This window comes from Chiloscyllium plagiosum, unplaced genomic scaffold (genome assembly GCF_037043375.1).
Source record: "Chiloscyllium plagiosum isolate Xiang-an unplaced genomic scaffold, Cpla_swu_hap1 HiC_scaffold_36, whole genome shotgun sequence".
Classification (NCBI taxonomy): Eukaryota; Metazoa; Chordata; class Chondrichthyes; order Orectolobiformes; family Hemiscylliidae; genus Chiloscyllium; species Chiloscyllium plagiosum.
This window is the reverse complement of record NW_028270174.1, coordinates 3,443,246-3,462,772: the sequence shown is the minus strand read 5'-3', so window position 1 is coordinate 3,462,772 and position 19,527 is coordinate 3,443,246. Positions and strand designations below refer to the sequence as shown.

Sequence of the window (19,527 nt, the reverse complement as noted above, 5' to 3'; positions counted from 1 at the left end):
TGATGCATGAATCACATTGTCCCTTTAGTGGAGCAATGCAGCACATCACTGTCCCTTTAAAAGAAGTAATGAAACAATCACAGAGAACATAGAAGAATACAGCGCAGTACAGGCCCTTTGGCCCTCGATGTTGCACCGATCCAAAGCCCACCTAACCTACACTAGCCCACTATCCTCCATATGCACATCCAATGCCCGCTTAAATGCCCATAAAGAGGGAGAATCCACCACTGCTACTGGCAGGGCATTCCATGAACTCACGACTCGCTGAGTAAAGAACCTACCCCTAACATCTGTCCTATACCTACCACCCCTTAATTTAAAGCTATGCCCCCTTGTAATAGCTGACTCCATACGTGGAAAAAGGTTCTCATGGTCAACCCTATCTAAACCCCTAATCATCTTGTACACCTCTATCAAGTCACCCCTAAACCTTCTTTTCTCCAATGAAAACAGCCCCAAGTGCCTCAGCCTTTCCTCATACGATCTTCCTACCATACCAGGCAACATCCTGGTAAACCTCCTCTGCACCCCTTCCAGTGCCTCCACATCCTTCCTATAGTATGGCGACCAAAACTGTACACAATACTCCAGATGCAGCCGCACCAGAGTCTTATACAACTGCAACATGACCTCAGGGCTCCAGAACTCAATTCCTCTACCAATAAAAGCCAGTACGCCATATGCCTTCTTCACCGCACTATTTACCTGGGTGGCAACTTTCAGAGATCTGTGTACATGGACACCAAGATCCCTCTGCTCATCCACACTACCAAGTATCCGACCATTAGCCCAGTACCCCGTCTTTTTGTTACTCTTACCAAAGTGAATCACCTCACACTTACCTACATTGAACTCCATTTGCCACCTTTCTGCCCAGCTCTGCAACCTATCTATATCCTGCTGTAACCTGACACATCCTTCCTCACTGTCAACAACTCCACCGACTTTTGTATCATCCGCAAACTTGCTCACCCAACCTTCTAGCCCCTCCTCCAGGTCATTTATAAAAATGACAAACAACAATGGTCCCAAAACAGATCCTTGCGGAACACCGCTAGTAAGTGCACTCCAAGATGAACCTTTACCATTAACTACTACCCTCTGTCTTCTTCCAGCCAGCCAACTCCTAATCCAAACCTCCAACTCACCCTCAATGCCATACCTCCGTATTTTTTGCAGTAGTCTACCATGGGGAACCTTATCAAACGCCTTACTAAAATCCATATACACCACATCTACCGCTTTACCCTCGTCCACCTCCTTAGTCACCTTCTCAAAGAAGTCAATAAGGTTTGTGAGGCACGACCTGCCCTTCACAAAACCATGCTGACTATCCTTGATCACATTATTCCTATCCAGATGTTCATAAATCCTATCCCTTAAAATTCTCTCTAAGACTTTGCCCACAACAGAAGTGAGACTCACCAGCCTATAGTTACTAGGGTTATCCCTACTCCCCTTCTTGAACAAGGGAACCACATTTGCTATCCTCCAGTCTACTGGCACTATTCCTGTAGACAACGAGGACATAAAAATCAAGGCCAATGGCTCTGCAATCTCCTCCCTTGCTTCCCAGAGAATCCTAGGATAAATACCATCAGGCCCAGGGGACTTATCTATTTTCACCCTTTCCAGAATTTCCAACACCTCTTCCTTACATACCTCAAAGCCGTCCTTTCTAATTAATTGTGACTCAATATTCACATCGACGACAATGCCCTGTTCCTGAGTGAATACTGACGAAAAGTATTCATTCAGTGTCTCCCCAATCTCTTCAGCCTCCACACGCAACTTCCCACTACTATCCTTGACTGGACCTATTCCTACTCTAGTCATTCTTTTATTCCTGACATACTATAGAAAGCTTTAGGGTTTTCCCTAATCCTACCAACTAAGGACTTTTCATGTCCCCTCCTTGCTGCTCTTAGCTCTCTCTTCAGATCCTTCCTGGCTACCTTATAACTCTCAATCACCCCAATTGAACCTTCACGCCTCATCTTTACATAGGCCGCCCTCTTCCATTTAATAAGGGATTCCAATTCCTTATTAAACCACGGCTCCCTCACACGACCCTTTCCTCCCTGCCTGACAGGTACATACTTATCAAGGACACTCAATAGTTGCTCCTTGAACAAGCTCCACATATCAATTGTGCCCATGCCTTGAAGCTTACTTTTCCAAGCCACGCATCCTAGGTTGTGCCTCACCGCATCATAATTTCCCTGCCCCCAGCTATAACTCTTGCCCTGCAGTGCACACTTATCCCTCTCTATCACTAAAGTCACCGAATTGTGGTCACTGTCCCCAAAGTGCTCACCTACCTCCAATTCTAACACCTGGCCTGGTTCGTTATCCAGAACCAAATCCAGTATGGCCTCACCTCTTGTTGGCCTGTCTACATATTGTGTCAGGAAACCCTCCTGTACACATTGGACAATCACCGACCCGTCTAACGAACTCGAGCTATAGCTTTCCCAGTCAATATCTGGAAAGTTAAAGTCCCCCATAATAACCACCCTATTACTTTCACTCTTCTCCTGAATCATCCTCGCAATCCTTTCTTCTACATCTCTAGGACTATTAGGAGGCCTGTAGAAAACTCCTAACAGGGTGACCTCACCTTTCCTATTCCTAACCTCAGCCCAAACTACCTCAGATGGAGAGTCTTCATCCATCGTCCTTTCCACCGCTGTAATACTATCTTTGACAAGCAATGCCACACCTCCCCCTCTTTTACCCCCACCTCTGACCCTACTAAAACATTTAAATCCTGAAACTTGCAACAGCCAATCCTGTCCCTGTTCTACCCATGTCTCCGTAATAGCCACAACATCGAAATCCCAGGTACCAACCCACGCTGCAAGTTCACCTACCTTATTTCGTATAATTCTTGCATTGAAGTATACACACTTCAAGCCACTTTCCTGTTTACAGGCACCCTCCTTTGAGATTGATGCCATGTTCCTAACCTCCCTACACTCCAGGTCCTGCACCCTAAAGCTACAGTCTAGGTTCCCATGTCCCTGCAGAGTTCCCCCCAAGGATACTGGTGCCCCTCAGGTTCAGGTGTAGACCATCCTGTTTATAGAGGTCCCACCTTCCCCAGAAACAACCCCAGTCATCCAGATACCGGAATCCCTCCCTCCTGCACCATCCCTGTAGCCATGCATTTAACTGTTCTCTCTCCCTATTCCTCGACTTTATCACGTGGCACCGGTAACAAACCAGAGACAACAACTCTGTTTGTTCTAACTTTGAGCTTCCAACCTAGCTCCCTAAAAGCCTGCCTAACATCTTCAGCCCTCCTCCTACCTATGTCGTTGGTGCCAAATGTGGACCACGACTTCGGGCTGCTCCCCCTCCCCCTTAAGGACCTGGAAAACACGATCAGAGATGTCATGTACCCTTGCACCTGGGAAGCAACATACCAAACGTGAGTCTCTCTCGCCCCCACAAAACCGCCTATCTGTGCCCCGAACTATCGAGTCCCCAATAACTATTGCTCTGCTCTTCTCCACCCTTCCCTTCTGAGCAACGGGGACAGGCTCCGTGCTAGAGGCCTGAACCCCATTACTTACCCCGGTAAATCGTCCCCCCCACAAGTATCCAAAACGGTATACTTGTTCTCGAGGGGAACGGCCGCAGGGGGTCCCTGCACTGGCTGCTTCCTCCCATTAAATCCCAATCACACTCTCCATTAAAGTGAATCAACTTGGTCGTCACACTGTCTCTTTAAATGCCGCATGTAACTGTTAGAATATTCCTTTAAATGGTGTATTTAGCTGTTGGACTGTCCCTTTAAATGGTGCATGTAGCCAGTGAACTGTCCCTTTAAGGTGGTGACGTGTTGTCTTTGTGAGTACGTGTGCTGCCACGTTTCCACGCAGGCGTGTTGAGTCATGTCGGCGGCCGATACGGTGTTTGTGACAGTGCGCAGCCGCGGGTGCTGGCCGCCGGCCCCTTGGTGTTAGTGGTGCGCAGGCGCAGCTGCCGGCTGCCGGCGCTGGCTCGGGCGGGGACGGTTGGGCCAACATGAATTTCCTCCGTGGAGTGATGGGCGGCCAGAGTGCCGGGCCACAGCCCAGCGGGGCCGAGACGGTGAGTATCTGCTTCCAAATATTGCTCCTTGACCGACTAACAGCGGCCTGGGCCGCACAGGAAAGGCCCAGGCCCGAAAACCTGGGGGCTAGGCCTCGGCCTCGATTAGTCAGAGCGGCCACTGACTGAGAACGCGTTGACAGGGAACAACTCTCCTGGAATCACCGGGGTATGAGGCAGATACCCACTCCAGAAACAAACAAATAATATCCAGACCGCAACACTGAGGGAGAGCCGCACTGTCGGAGGGTCAGTGCTGAGGGAGCGGACACTGTCAGAGGGTCAGTGCTGAGGGAGCGCTGCAGTGTCAGAGGGTCAGTGCTGAGGGAGTGCCGCACTGTCGGAGGGTCAGTGCTGAGGGAGCGCTGCAGTGTCGGAGGATCAGTGCTGAGGGAGCGCTGCAGTGTCAGAGGGTCAGGGCTGAGGGAGTGGGCACTGTCAGAGGGTCAGTGCTGAGGGAGTGCTGCACTGTCGGAGGATCAGTGCTGAGGGAGCGGACACTGTCAGAGGGTCAGGGCTGAGGGAGTGCTGCACTGTCGGACGGTCAGTGCTGAGGGAGTGCTGCACTGTCGGAGGGTCAGTGCTGAGGGAGCGCTGCACTGTCAGAGGGTCAGGGCTGAGGGAGTGGGCACTGTCAGAGGGTCAGTGCTGAGGGAGTGCTGCACTGTCAGAGGGTCAGGGCTGAGGGAGCGGACACTGTCGGAGGGTCAGCGCTGAGGGAGCGGGCACTGTCGGAGGGTCAGTACTGAGGGAGCGGACACTGTCGGAGGGTCAGTGCTGAGGGAGTGGGCACTGTCAGAGGGTCAGCGCTGAGGGAGCGGACACTGTCAGAGGGTCAGTGCTGGGGGAATGGGCACTGTCGGAGGATCAGCCGCCAACTGATCCATACCCTGCTGTATCCCTTGATGTTCCTCCTCATTTTCTGCAACTCCACCAGTCATTGTATCATCTGCAAAGTTATTAATTAGACCAGATATTTTTCTCCAATTCATTCATGTAGATCCCGAACAGCAGAGGTCCGTGCACTGATCCCTGTGGAACACAGCTCGTCCCAGTTCTTCACACCTTAATTGCAGTTGTGGCAGGCTCCAGCACTCCCGCTCCCATTCTATCAGATTTAACAAACTTGATATGTCGGACCTCCAGAATATTACCCATCTCTCCCTGCTGTTGTGTATCTTTGGACCATAGCTGTAGGCGTGGGTATGTTCACCAAGCTGGGAAGTTGATTTGCAGACGTTTCGTCCCCTGTCTTGGTGACATCTTCAGTGCTTTGGAGCCTCTTGTGAAGTGCTGATATACTGTCTCTGGAATTTTTGTTTCTGTTCATGCTGCTTCTGGTTGCTGGTTCTGGTGGATCGTTGTAGTGAGTGGTATATTGGGTCTAGGTCAATGTGTTTGTTGATGGATTCAATGGATGAGTGCCATGCTTCTAGAAATTCTCTGGCTATCCTCTATTTGGCTTGTCCTATGGTCGTTATGTTGTCCCAGTCGAATTTGTGGTCCTTGTCATCTGTGTGTGTGGCTACTTGGACAGTTGGTCTTGGTGTTTAGTGGCTGCCATCTTATCGCTTCTTGGAGTCAGTTAAATGTTTAGGTGAACACAGTATTTAATAATCAATGTAACTTCTTTGCCCTTTTCAAACACAGTTTGAACCTTGAAATAATGTCCCAGTTCTGTGAAATGTAAAGTGATGTCACCATAACCTGATGATCACTGCCTTCTATTATGTAAAGGACTGTGGCCTCAAAATCACCCAAGTAGTGCCACCTGACATTCTCTGAATTCCTAGGTAGATGTACTGGAGTTATTTCTTTAATTGTTCTGCTTCTGAGCTGGCTGCAAGTCATTCAGTGGAACAAATATTTCCTGCAGAGGAAGTGGCCATTTTAAACACAAATTAGAGAAGGTGATAATGCACAGCTGGTCTGTCAGCATGGTGAAAGGACTAAAGGTTAAGTGAGATCAATCTTTTCCAGCTTGGTTCATCAGCTGAATGCACTTCACTGTTTGTGCATAACCTAAAATTCCTGAATTGAAGGAGGCTATATCATTAACTGTGGATTCATGCCACTTCCTGAGCTGTCAGTGAAGTGGACTCTTTCTGACTGCAATACCAAGGAAATATTGCCAGGATCGTGGTTTGAATAAATTGTCAGAAGTGACCTTGGTAAAATGGAGATTCCCTCTGTAATTTGCTTTTTCATCGCATTGAAGTTTAACGTATCGATAGACAGTACGTCATTTCCTCAGTGAGGATTAGGTAAATGATCTGTTTTCTGATTGGCACCAAGTCAGCAGCTGTGAAGTTCACAAGCAATCCAAGTGGATTCAATTTTATGTATTTGGAGAAATACTTGATAATTTTCTTTACCTATGAGATGCCACAACATCGACACGTGGCAAGATCTGACTCGTTGTGCCATTCCATTGTATTATTAGAAGTATGCAAGCTTATACAGTACTCAGTTAAAACAAAAAGCATATAGATTTGATTCCAGGTTGAGTTTTGAACGTTTTTAGAATCCAAGTTTTTTTACACACACTATTTAATGTGTCCCTCAATCTGATATTTGTTAATACCCAAATTTAGGTGGTGATTGCTGTTCGGAATAAATCTGAACCCCTCAAACAAGTATGTTCCAAATTGATGTTAATTGACAATCCAAGAAACAATGAAATGAATATATGATTCAATATATCTATATGATGAAAACAGCAAGAGAAATAGGCACAGTCAGGCAACACTATATCAAAACTCAACTGCTTTCCATTTAAATAATCATGAAATGTGTTCATGAAGATCCTGCTGAGCAAAGTATTAAATAATACCATGGGCAGGCAGTTAGAATTCTCAGACTTTTATAACTGAACAGTTCCTCATTGATATTCCAGAAATAAGACTTTTAGAATTGTGTAGTCAGGTTGTTTTGCTGTAGTGAAATTCCAATGCTGATGTGTTGATACTTAGGTCGATGTCTTAAAATAGTACATTAACTTTGTCTGAGAGAGACTTAGTTATGTTCAGTCAAGGTACAAATGTTGCATTGTTCAGTCAAGGTACAAATGTTCATTAAGTTTTTGAGGAAAATTTTATAAACTTGGCTGTTACTTTTTTTAAGAATAATATTAAATATGTTCCTTTAATGTTAACCTGCAGGCACTTGGCAATAGTGAGGACTGCAGATGCTGTAAAGTCAGTTTATTAAATGTGCTGGAAAAAGCACGGCAGGTCGAGCAGCAGCAGAAGAGCAGGAGAGTTGACATTTCATTATTGAAGGGTCCTGCCCAAAATGTCAACTCTTCAGATGCTGCTTGACCTGCTGTGTTTTGTCCAGTACATTTTATTGAACCTGTAGGCACTGCTTCATTCTAGCTGAATGCACTTCCTTTAGTTATTATTGGAAATGAATCATACTGTTGCAATCCTTTGCTGGTGAGAATACTTGACGAGTGATATGGATGTTGCTGGTAGTGCCAGCATTTGTTGCTCATCCCAAACTTCACTTGAGCTAACTTGTTGGGCCATCTCAGGGGGTGGTTCACAAGATTCTCAACCTAATCCCAATTTACAGTTTTTGGCTATATTCTTGTAGGTTGATGCTCTTTGGTACATATCCTGGCACATTTTTAAATGAGTTTTGGGTTTCTGCCTTTACTCCCTTTTCAGTCAGAGTGTTCCAGACCTCACCCCATTCTCTTTTTTTTTCTACTAATAACTTTAAGTGCATGCCCTGTACTCGCTGACTTTGCCAGCGATGTTGCTGTGGTTCTGAGGTCTTGTGTGGGCCAGACTGGGTAAGGATGGCAGATTTCCTTTCCCATTGGCATGGGTGAACTTTAGAATCTTTTTGCAACTATTGATTCTATCTGTCATGATTTTGTTACTGGGGCAACTGGCTTTATGCTACAAGTGTTATTTATTGCATCAGCTGCCATGATGAGATTTGAACTGATGTCTCCAGAACGTTAACCTGAGCCTCTGGGTTAATTATGTCTCGACATTACCACCTTTCCATCATCTTATTTTTCATAGTTCAGTGGAAAATCAGTTGATTGACCACAGTTCTCAGCTAAAAGGTCCAGGACAGGTTCTGCATCAGGTTTTCAGGATGGACACTGATTATTCTTGGTTATTAGAACACACCAGTTAGGAGCAGAAGTGGGCCATTTGGCTGCTTGAGTCTACTTCATCTTTTCAGATCAGATTGTGCCCTCAACTCTGTATTTTTGTTCCTCTTGCTGATGCCCTGAGATTCTTGATTAACCAAGGAGGTCATTCTATGCTGCCTTAAAATATTCAAAGATCTCCATTTCTAATGCTGTATGGCGAAGAATGTTCCACAGATTTTTCAATCCTCTGAGAAAAGAATATTCCCTTGTTGTAAATGGACAATCTCTTATTCTTAAACTTTGCTGCTTCGTTTTAATCTCTCCCATAAGGAGAAGCATCCACTCTGTCAAGTCCCCACTGGACCTCTCTATGGTCCAATATGGTCACCTTTCAGTTCTTTAAACTCCTCTGCATACAAACCCAACATGTCCAGGATTTCCTCAAAAGAGAACACCCACCCCATTCAGAAATCAGTAGAATGAACCTTCTGTGAACTGTATGTAATGCAGTTATGTCCCTTCTGAAATAAGGGAGCCAAAACTGTGTGTCGTACTCAAGATGTGGTGTCACAAATATCTTCTACGATCCTTCCTTTTGTATTTAATTTATCTTGCTAATCACTTACTGTATGTGCAGATTAATTTTGATTTATATACCACAGTGCCGAAATCTTTCTGTACTTCAATTCTGCAGTATCTTTCTTGAAATAATATGGGACCTTTTTTAATTCTTTCTATCAAACTGGACGCATTCATGCTCTCATACATTTCACTCCACTTAGCAGTTTTTTTATTCTCCACTCAAACTATTTGTATCCCCTTTAAGACATCCTGATCTTCTTCACAACTTACTTTCCAAGCTACCTTTATCAGCAAATTAATGACCATATATTTGGTCCTTCATCCAAATCATTGATGTTGATTGTAAATAGTTGAGGCACGGTGCTGATCCCTATGGCACCTCAGTCATAGAGTCTTACAGCACAGAAACAGACCCTTCGATTCAACTGGCCTGCGCCGACCAAACATCATAATCTAACTTAATCCCATTTGGCTCATATTCCTCTAAACCCTTCCTATTCATATACTTATCCAGATACCTTTTTAAATGTTGTAATTGTGTCAGCCTCCTCCACATCCTCTGGCAGCTCGTTCCATACATGCACCATTGTCAGCGTGAAAAGGTTACCCCTTGAGTCCCTTTTAAATCTATACCCCTCGTGATTTTGTCACCTTCTAAAAGGACACCCCTCAGCCTCCAACGCTCCCAGGAAAATAGCCCCAGCCTATTCAGCTGTACTTCAAACCCTCCAGACTCGGCAGATTCTTTGTAAATCTTTTCTGCACTCTCTCAAGTTTAACAACATCCTTCTTATCCTTTCTTGGAGAGATACTAAGAATTATCTAAAGTACTCCATCTAAGCCTAACCGAAGTGTTTTTTTAAATTAAAATCTGATCTATTTGCTTTTATGTTCTGTTCCTCTATTTACAAATCCAAGTAGTCATATATTGTTTAACCACTTTATTAACTTATCCTACCAGCTTTAAAGATTGCTGTATTTTGACACCAAAATCTTTCTAATTATCTACTTGTCATAATCATGGTATTTATGGCACACTGCTAGGTTTCTGTATTGTACCTTTGCAGATCGCAAAACTTTACTCCTGTGTATTATACTCCACCTTGATCCTCCTCATCAATTATGTACCAGCCATCAATTTCCTCCGAATCTCACGGTTCTGGATTTAAGTCCTACTTTGGGTTTTGAATCAAGACCAACATTCTAGTGCTGTACTGAGAGTGTGTTGCACTGAGAGGTGCTACCTCAGAGGAGTTATTAAATGGATGCCTCATCTTCCAGTTTGGAGGCTGTAAAAGATCCCATGGTATTATTTCAAAGATGAGGACAGGATTTATCTCCTGGCCTAAATTTATGTCTCACTCAACATCACCATAAACAAATCATTTGGGCATAACTTATTGTTGATTGTGGGAGTGTGCTGAGTGCACTCCTTTGTTGCTGTGTCTCCTACAACAGTGACATTTAAAAAAAATTTACATAGGCTGCAAAACACTTTGAGATACCCAGTGGTTAGAAATGCTAGATAAATGCAAATCTTTTTCACATTGCGCCAAGTTGTCTATGTCATCCCAATATCTCCAAACATCCTCATCCCGATCTTCTACTTTGTCAAGTTATTTAGAATGCTCGTCCTCTCACCTGAGTCTTTGTCACTTGCAAGTAATAGACGATTCTAAAATCGATTGCATGCATATGTCAATGCAAATTACCTCCATAGTCTGAAAAAACCCATTCTCTGCTTGCTGTCACTCATCCAGTTCTGTGTCATACTTTGTTGAATAGCTTCCAAAAAATTCAGTCAAGTTAATCAGGTGCAATCTGTCCTTCATAAATTGATTGTTGAATTGCACTGACTTAACTCTTGTCTTATAGAATCCCTACAGTGTGGAAAGAGGCCATTCAGCTCATCAAGTCTTCACTGACCCTCCAAAAAAAGCCCACCCAGACCCCCCCCCTCAAGAAAAACCTCAATCCTCATAATTTTGCATTTACCATGGCTTTCCCACCTAGCTAACACATCCCTGGACACTATGGGTATGGGCAATCCAGCCTGATCTGCACGTCTTCAGACTGTGGGACGAAACCGGAGCACCCGGCAGAAATACATGCAGACGAAGGGAGAATGTACAAGCTCACACGGACAGTGACCCAGGCCAAACCCAATCCTAGATCCTTGGTGCGGAGAGTCAGCAGTGCTAACCACTGAGCCATTGTGCTGCCCAACATTATAAATTGAATTAAATAACATTTATTTTATTCCTGATTGTGGTCTCCACCAGCTTGACAACCCATTAGATCCCCATTTATACCTACAGTTTTCTTTAGCTAACTAAACCTCTATGCATGTTAGTCAGTTGTGCCCACACTAGAAGCTCTGATTCCATGCAGTAATCTTTGTGGCAGTGTAAAATGCATGTTTTGGCAGTTAAACTAAAAGGTTTCCAATTTTTAAAAAAATCAAATTGTTATCCTTTTGTTTTGGAACAGGTTCAGAAGCTATGTGACCGCGTTGCCTCTTCAACACTACTGGAGGATCGCAGAGATGCAGTCCGTGCACTCAAAGCATTATCCAAAGTATATCCTTATTTCTGCATTTATCAAATTTCCAATCTGCTTTGTTTGAAAGTGTGTATTTTATTTTAAGTGGAGTATGGTTTGAAAACCATGTGGTTATCAGAAAGCTAGCTTCCATTAAGAGTTGATTGTGCTGTCTGACATTTGAACGTATACAGATCAACCTATGGAGGCCTATTAATTTTTATCCAATTTGAATAAAACTGGCATTATAATATTTTCAAGGTACTCCATGGTAGGGACCCAAGAGTGAGGAAATGAGGATCAATCTTGAGTTTCACCAAATTAATTCATGTGGAAGCAAGTTCCACATTTGTATCACTCTTGGTAAAGAAATTTCTGCTGAATTCCCTGTAAAACAAGCACCTGTTTCATTTAGCTTGTGCTACCTGTAAGAATGTGGTAGAATATGGATGTTAATCAGTGGTGTTGTCACAACTGAAGCTGAGGAGTTATTAGTAACTGGCTTCTATGTACAACCTGTAGTTTTGGGCTTCCCACAATTTTCTCTGTAATCTAACAAACCCCACCAAAATTTTAAAGACTTCTCACATGTCATTCCTCTGCTTTTCTAGAGGAGAGAGTCCCAGCCTTACTGATGTTATTTGATCATTGTACTTCCTCATTTTTGTGACATTGACAATATTTTGTGCATTTTCTCCTGTAATTTTTTATCCTGTTTTGTGTAGAAACAGAGACAATGCACAGTACTGCAATATGGTCCCTCAACGTTCTTAAGTGCAACGTGTTTTGCATTCTGTTCCTTTGTAAATGATCTGTAATGCCTTTTATTTTGTGGCTTTGTAAAGTGTTGCTGCTTCTGACAACGTTCAGCTCTGTACCTTAGTGCCCTCCACCTTGTTTATATTCTCTTGCTTTCCAAGGACTCTGTGGTCTCTTTATTCCCAATAGTTATCTTGAAAAAGATCTCCAGACCAATACCTGACCATTTGGAGGAGTCCTCAAAAATGTTTTTTTTATTTTGTTTAGAAATATCGCCTTGAAGTGGGCAGTCAGGCCATGGAACACCTTGTTAATGTGCTGCAGACAGACCGGTAAGTACATTGCTGTATATGATAAAGGCACATGGCACTGTGAGAAAGTTTTGTCTGATGATGGATATGGTCATAGTCTGCATCCAGAAATTGTCTTTGTATTTGTTTTTAAGTTAATTAAAATCCTATAAACTCATCTAACTTATAGATTGGAATTGGAAGGAGATTGACAGTTACTCTGCTTCTAAACAATCTTAAAAATGAAGTGATGACATTGCATTGAACAGAGACAGTGTTAAATTTAGTATTGTCCTGGAAGGATGCTGCCTTTGTCTGATTTCAGTCATGCTACCTAGTCAAATCTTGTATCTAAGATATGATTTTTAAAAAAGTAAGATACTTACTATGCCTTTGCAATGTGTTCTGTTTTCAAATTACTATGCTGCATTGATTGGGATTTGAAGGATGGAATCTGTTGTTGCGTAACTAGTTCGCCAATTGGTGCTGCAGTGATCTGTCATGGAACCATTGCTGTCTGGTTTTAGAATTTGATCCTGTTGACTTTGAGCTTGGCATAACATCTGGGATCCTTTTTGGGCACCTCAGTATTTTATTGGTAAAGGAGCTGTATCCAGGAGCAAACCAAGATGAGCTCTGCTGAAGAGTCATTTAAGTTCAAAACATTAGCTTGCTGCCTCTCCATGGATGCTGCCTGACCCGCTGTGATCTCCTGCATTTATTGTTTTCAGTTCAGATTCCAGCATCTGCAGGATTTTCCTCCTGTAAGATGAGCTATGCATGGTTACTTAGAATTAATGTAACAAGTCTGAAGTTGGGTGAGTTAAAGCCCTGAAGGTTCAAATAGCTGTCAAATGAATGCATGTTCATTGCCATCAAATTCTACCTTGGATTAGTGTTTGGCTCCTCAATTTTTGAAATTTAGAATGCAGCAAGATACAAGTATAACCACTGACCTTATTGTGACTAAATGATTGTCTAAAGTACTTAATCATTTCCTTGTCTGTACTCTTGGGTAAAGGTTATGAAAAAAATGAAAACTGAATTAGTTGTATTTTCCTCCTCCTGAGCACATATTGGGAAAATTTTAAGATTTAAACTTTTGTCTTCTCTTTTCCTTTGTTCGCTGATGTTGAAAATATCCTTTTTATTCGAGAGTCTGAATGAAGGCCTAAAAGTTAGCTGCTGTCTTTGTGATCTCCTCGTGCAGTCATTCAGCTCAGTCCTGGTTCATGTTCCCACAGGCTGTTATGTTGCACGCAAATACTAATTGTGGTTCTACATCTGTTTATGTTGCTGTTAGCAGTCCTTTCTTTTGTCTCAGTTATTGAGTACATGCCAGTGTATAATGTCCAGTTATCTCATAGTGAGATTAATGAGTAAGGAGGAGTCGGTATTGTGTTGGTAATGTCACTAGATAGTAAACCATAAGTCTCGTCAAATGCTCTGGAGACATGCTTCTAAATCCCACCATAGAAGCTAGTGGAATTGAAATTCAATGAATGAATTTAAAACTAGCCTCTGTAAGGGTGACCATAATATGGGATCATTGGTTCACTAATGTCCTTAAGGGAAGGAAATCTACCATCCTTAACCCAGTCTGACTGTGTGACTCTAGAGCTGCAGTAATATGGTTGACTCTTGCAGTTAAGACTGGGGATAAAATGCTGGTCTTTGCAGTGACACCCATGTCTCATGAAGGACTAAAGGAAAATACATTAATAATGGCTTTGTTTCCTTGATCAATAACATGGCTTGATTAGACAATGTGTATTAAAATGGCACGCTGCTTTATCGAATGCAGTCCCTATTAAAAATAATCCATACAGCTGACAAGTCTGCAATCAAGGAGATGGGTCAGCGTTATGACTCCACAGATCTTTATTTCACTGTTGTAATGTAGCTTTCCAAAGTAGCTTGGCTACAGCTTCTATTAGCAAGCTATATTCCATGAAATAAACTTTTCTCATCAATGCACTGGAAGAGGGTTACCTCAGATTACAACAGGATCTTGACCAAATGGGCCAATGGGCTGAGAAGTGGCAGATGGAGTTTAATTCGGATAAATGCGAGGTGCTGCATTTTGGGAAAGCAAATCTTAGCAGGACTTGTACACTTCATGGTAAGGTCCTAGGGAGTTTTGTTGAACAAAGAGACCTTGGAGTGCAGGTTCATAGCTCCTTGAAAGTGGAGTCGCACGTAGATAGGATAGTGAAGAAGGTGTTTAGTATGCTTTCGTTTATTGGTCAGAGTATTGAGTACAGGAGTTGGGAGGTCATGTTGCGGCTGTACAAGACATTGGTTAGGCCACAGTTGGAATATTCTTGTATCCTTCCTATCAGAAGGATGTTGTGAAACTTGAAAGGGTTCAGAAAAGATTTCCAAGGATGTTGCCAGGGTTGGAGGATTTGAGCTATAGGAAGAGGCTGGACAGACTGGTGCTGTTTTCCCTGGGGCGTCGGAGGCTGAGGGGTGACATTATAGAGGTTTACAAAATTATGAGGGGCATGGATAGGGTAAATAGGCAACGTCTTTTCCTTGGGGTCGGGGAGTCCAGAATAGAGGGCGTAGGTTTAGGGTGAGAGGGGAAAGATATAAAAGAGACCTGAGGGGCAACTTTTTCACACAGAGGGTGGTATGTGTATGGAATGAGCTGCCAGAGGAAGTGGTGGAGGCTGGTACAATTGCAACATTTAAGAGGCATTTGGATGGGTATATGAATAGGAAGGGTTTGGAGTGATATGGGCAGGGTGCTGGCAGGTGGGACTGGATTGAGTTGGGATATCTGGTCGGTATGGACGAGTTGGACTGAAGGGTCTGTTTCCACGCTGTATATCTCTGACTGTGACTCTAAGATAACAATAAATTCTGATCAAAACTTCTTTACACTCCAGATATAAGCTGTCAACTGCATCTTTTACCTGGAAAGAAATACACTGGACAACTGATTAAACTTCTGTTTTATAAAAGCAAACAAAAAAAGTCAGCCTCTAGTATACTGGGCAGATTAGATGAAATATTTGATTTTGAAAATAACAGCATGGGCGAGTTGAATTGAAGAGTCTGTTTCTGTGCTGTACAACTGAGACAAATCCAAATCAGTAACAAGGAACTCATTTGCTTTTCAAAACATCATTTTTCATAGATGCAATCAACTAGCATTTTGCCATACTTTTGATTGGGTCAATATTGTTTTAAGATGAAGCAAATTGGTCTGCTGTTAACAAATTACTCCTGCAAGGTCTGAAATCCTCGCTGAGTTTTCTGGCTAATGATTACTGATTGCTGTCAAACACAGGAATTCATTGAAGATCCTTTCCTCAATAACGTTGCAAAGTAATATTTTTGCAGAATGTACAGATGACAAATGTTATAACAGTCTTAACACATGAAGAAATATAGAGTGGACTGATTTAGATTTGTCTCATGGAGTCATACAGCACTGAAAATGACTCTTTGGTTCAAATTTCCCAAACTAAACAAGTCCCACTTACCTGCATTTGGCCCATATCCATCTAAACCTTTCTTATTCATATACCTGTCCAACTATCTTTTCAATCTTGTAACTGCATCTATCATTTTCTCTGGAAGTTCATTTCACATACGAAACACCCTCTTTGTGAAAAATGTTACCCCTTGGGTACCTTGTAAAACTTTCTCCTCTCACCTTAAAAATATGCCCTGTAGTTTTAAATTCTGTGGCAACCATGTAGTTGCATTAGAACAAAGAACAATAAGCAGTACAGCTCAGGAACAGGCCCTTTAGCCCACCAAGACTGCAGTGACACATGCCTTTCTAATCTTTAAAAACAGTTTCCCTATTTCTTGTCCATTCATGTGTTCATCACAATGCCTCATAAATGTTGCCATCGTATTCATCTCCTCTGGCACTGCTTTCGAGATACATAACCACTTTCCATGTTTTTAAAAAAAAATTCCTCTCGAGTCTCCTTTAAATTTTGACGATCCATTCTACCCATGCCTCATAATTTTGTAAACTTCGATCAGGTCACTCCTCAGCCTCCGATGCTAAGTGAAAACTAACCAAGTTTGTCCAATTTCTCCTCATAATTAATACCTTCCAAATCAGGTATCTTCCTGGTAAACCATTTCTGTACCCCCTCCAAAGCCTCCATGTCCTTCTGGCAATGAGGTGACCAAAACTGTATATAATATTCCAACGTGACCTAACTAAAGTTCTATTCGGTTGCAAAATGACTTGCCAACTATTGTACAATATACCGATGAAGGCAAGCATGCCATATGCTGTCTTGACCACCTTATCCATATGTGTTGCCACTTTCAGGGAACTGTGTACCTGTACACTCAGATTTCTCTATATGATGTTATTAAGGGTTCTGCCACATACAGTATACTTTCTCCTGCACTAGATCTTCCAAATGCAGCATCTTGTATTTGTCTGATTAAACACCATCTGCCTTTCTACTGCCCAAATCTCTGTCTATATCCTGCTGTATCCTCTGGCAGTAGTCCACACCATCTGCAAGCCCTGCAAACTTAGTAATCAGTCCACCTACATTCTCCTCCAAACCACATTTTTTCATATATATAAAACATAGCTATATATATCCCATGTAACTTCACCTTTTGTATCAGCCGACCATGAGGGACCTTGTCAAAGGCCTTGTGGAAGTTCATGGGGACAAAATCTACCGTCCTGCCCCCATAAATCATCTTTGTCCCTTGCTGGAAAAGCATTCAAGTTTTTGAGACACAACATTTCCTGCATAAAACTACATTGCCTGTTGCTAATTGGTGCATATTTTCTCAAAGATGAGTAAATCCTATCCCTAAAAATATTCTTCAGTAATTTCCCTACTACTGACTTAAGGTTTACCAGCATGTAGTTTCCCAAATTATCCTTATTGCCCTGAAGCAAAGGAACAATGTTGGCTATTCTCTAGTCCTCTGGGAACTCTCCTGTGACTAAAGAGGATACAGAGAGTTATTAAAGACCTTATCTGCTTCCTTTAGCTCCATGCATAATTTTCCTCCTTTGAGTTGACTTACTCTTTCCCTAGCTGCTACTTTCTTCCTTATCTATATATAAAATACTTTGGGATTGTCCTAATCCTGTTTGCCAAAGACATTTCATATCCCCTTTTAAAGTCATAGAGATGTACAGCACAGAAACAGACCCTTCGGTCCAACCCGTCCATGCCGACCAGATATCCCAACCCAATCTAGTCCCACCTGCCAGCACCCAGCTCATACCCCTCCAAATCCTCCCATTAATATACCCATCCAGAAGTCTTTAAATGTTGCAATTATATTAACCTCCACCACTTCCTCTGGCAGCTCATTCCATACACTTACCGCCCTCTGCATGAAAAAGTTGCCCCTTAGGTCTCTTTTATATCTTTCCCCTCTTGCCCTAATCCTATGACCTCTTGTTCTGGACTCCCCTACCTCAGGGAAAAGATTTTATCTATTTACTTTATCCATGCCCCTCATGATTTTATAAACCTGTATATGGTCACCCCTCAGCCTCCGATGCTCCAGGCAAAACAGCCCCGGCTTATCTTCCTATAGCTCAAATCTTCCAACCCTGGCAACATCCTCGTAAATCTTTTCTGAACCCTTTCAAGTTTCTCAATATCCTTCCGATAGGAAGGAGGCCAGAATTGCATGCAATATTCCAACAGTGGCCTAACCAATGTCCTGTACAGCCACAACATGACCTCCCAACTCCTGTACTCAATACTCTGACCAATAAAGGAATGCATACCAAGTGCTGCCTTCACTATCCTATCTACCTGCGATTCTACTTTCAAGGAGCTATGAACCTGCAGTCCAAGGTCTCTTTGTTCAAGCAACACTCCCTAGGACCTTACCATTAAGTGTATAAGTCCTGCTAAGATTTGCTTTCCCAAAATGCAGCACCTCACATTTATCTGAATTAAACTCCATTTGCCAGTCCTTAGCCCAGTGGCCCATCTGATCAAGATCCTGTTGTAATCTGAGGTAACCTTTTTCGCTGTCCACTGCACCTCCAGTTTTGATGTCATCTGCAAACTTACTAACTATACCTCTTATGCTTACATCCAAATCATTTATGTAAATGACAAAAAGTAGAGGACCCAGCACCGATCCTTGTGGCACTCCACTGGTCACAGGCCTCCAGTCTGAAAAGCACCCTCCACCACCACCCTCTGTCTTCTACGTTCGAGCCAGTTCTGTATCCAAATGGCTAGTTCTCCCTGTATTCCATGAGATCTAACCTTGCTAACCAGTCTCCCATGGGGAACCTTGTCGACCTTACTGAAGTCCATATAGGAGAAAGTGAGGTCTGCAGATGCTGGAGATCAAAGTTGAAACTTTATTGCTGGAACAGCACAGCAGGTCAGGCAGCATCCAGGGAACAGGAGATTCGACGTTTCGGGCACAGGCCCTTCTTCATTCCTGTAGAAGGGCCTGTGCCCGAAACGTCGAATCTCCTGTTCCCTGGATGCTGCCCTACCTGCTGTGCTGTTCCAGCAATAAAGTTTCAACTGAAGTCCATATAGATCACATCTACCACTCTGCCCTCATCAATCCTCTTTGTTACTTCATCAAAGAAATCAAGTTTGTGAGACATGATTTCCCATGCACAAAGTCATGTTGACTATCCTCATAGGTTCCTGATGAAGGGCTTTTGCCTGAAACGTCAATTTCGCTGCTCATTGGATGCTGCCTGATTTGCTGTGCTCTTCCAGCACCACTGATCCAGAATTTGGTTTCCAGCATCTGCAGTTATTGTTTTTACCTCTGTTTTTACCTCTATCCTTAATCAGTCCTTGCCTTTCCAAATACATGTCCATCTTGTCCCTCAGGATTCTTTTAGCCCTCTCAATTCTTTATTTGTGTTCTTTCCAGCTATTTTTGTATTATTCGAGGGCTCCGTCTTCAGTTTACTAAACCTTATGCCTCCATTTTCTTTTTAACTAAGCTCTTATTTTCTCTGGTCATCCAAGATCCCCGAATCATACCAACCTTAGCTTTCATTTACACAAGAATATGATTGTAATGTACAAAAATAGTTAAGCACTAGCCTCTTGAATGTTACATTTGTTTGCACTTGAGTCATTTGCACAGAGAATTGATGGGACGAATGATCTGGTTTTGTGCTACCTTCAGTGG

General features: G+C 42.9%; 1 protein-coding gene across 5 annotated transcripts in view; it reads left to right on the top strand.

The window, feature by feature from the left end:
• The first annotated feature begins 3,963 nt into the window (after positions 1-3,963).
• uso1 (USO1 vesicle transport factor) overlaps positions 3,964-19,527 on the top strand; it is a 76,281-nt gene continuing 60,717 nt past the window's right edge. For 2 of the 5 annotated variants that reach the window (XM_087979869.1, XM_087979868.1), the window contains exons 1-3: positions 3,964-4,101; positions 11,288-11,374; positions 12,365-12,429. In XM_087979869.1, the coding sequence (XP_087835995.1) occupies positions 4,036-4,101; positions 11,288-11,374; positions 12,365-12,429 (218 nt within the window). In that variant the 5' untranslated portion in view covers positions 3,964-4,035. The remainder of the gene's footprint in view (positions 4,102-11,287; positions 11,375-12,364; positions 12,430-19,527) is intronic. The other 3 variants (XM_087979872.1, XM_087979871.1, XM_087979870.1) reach the window with 2 other exon arrangements.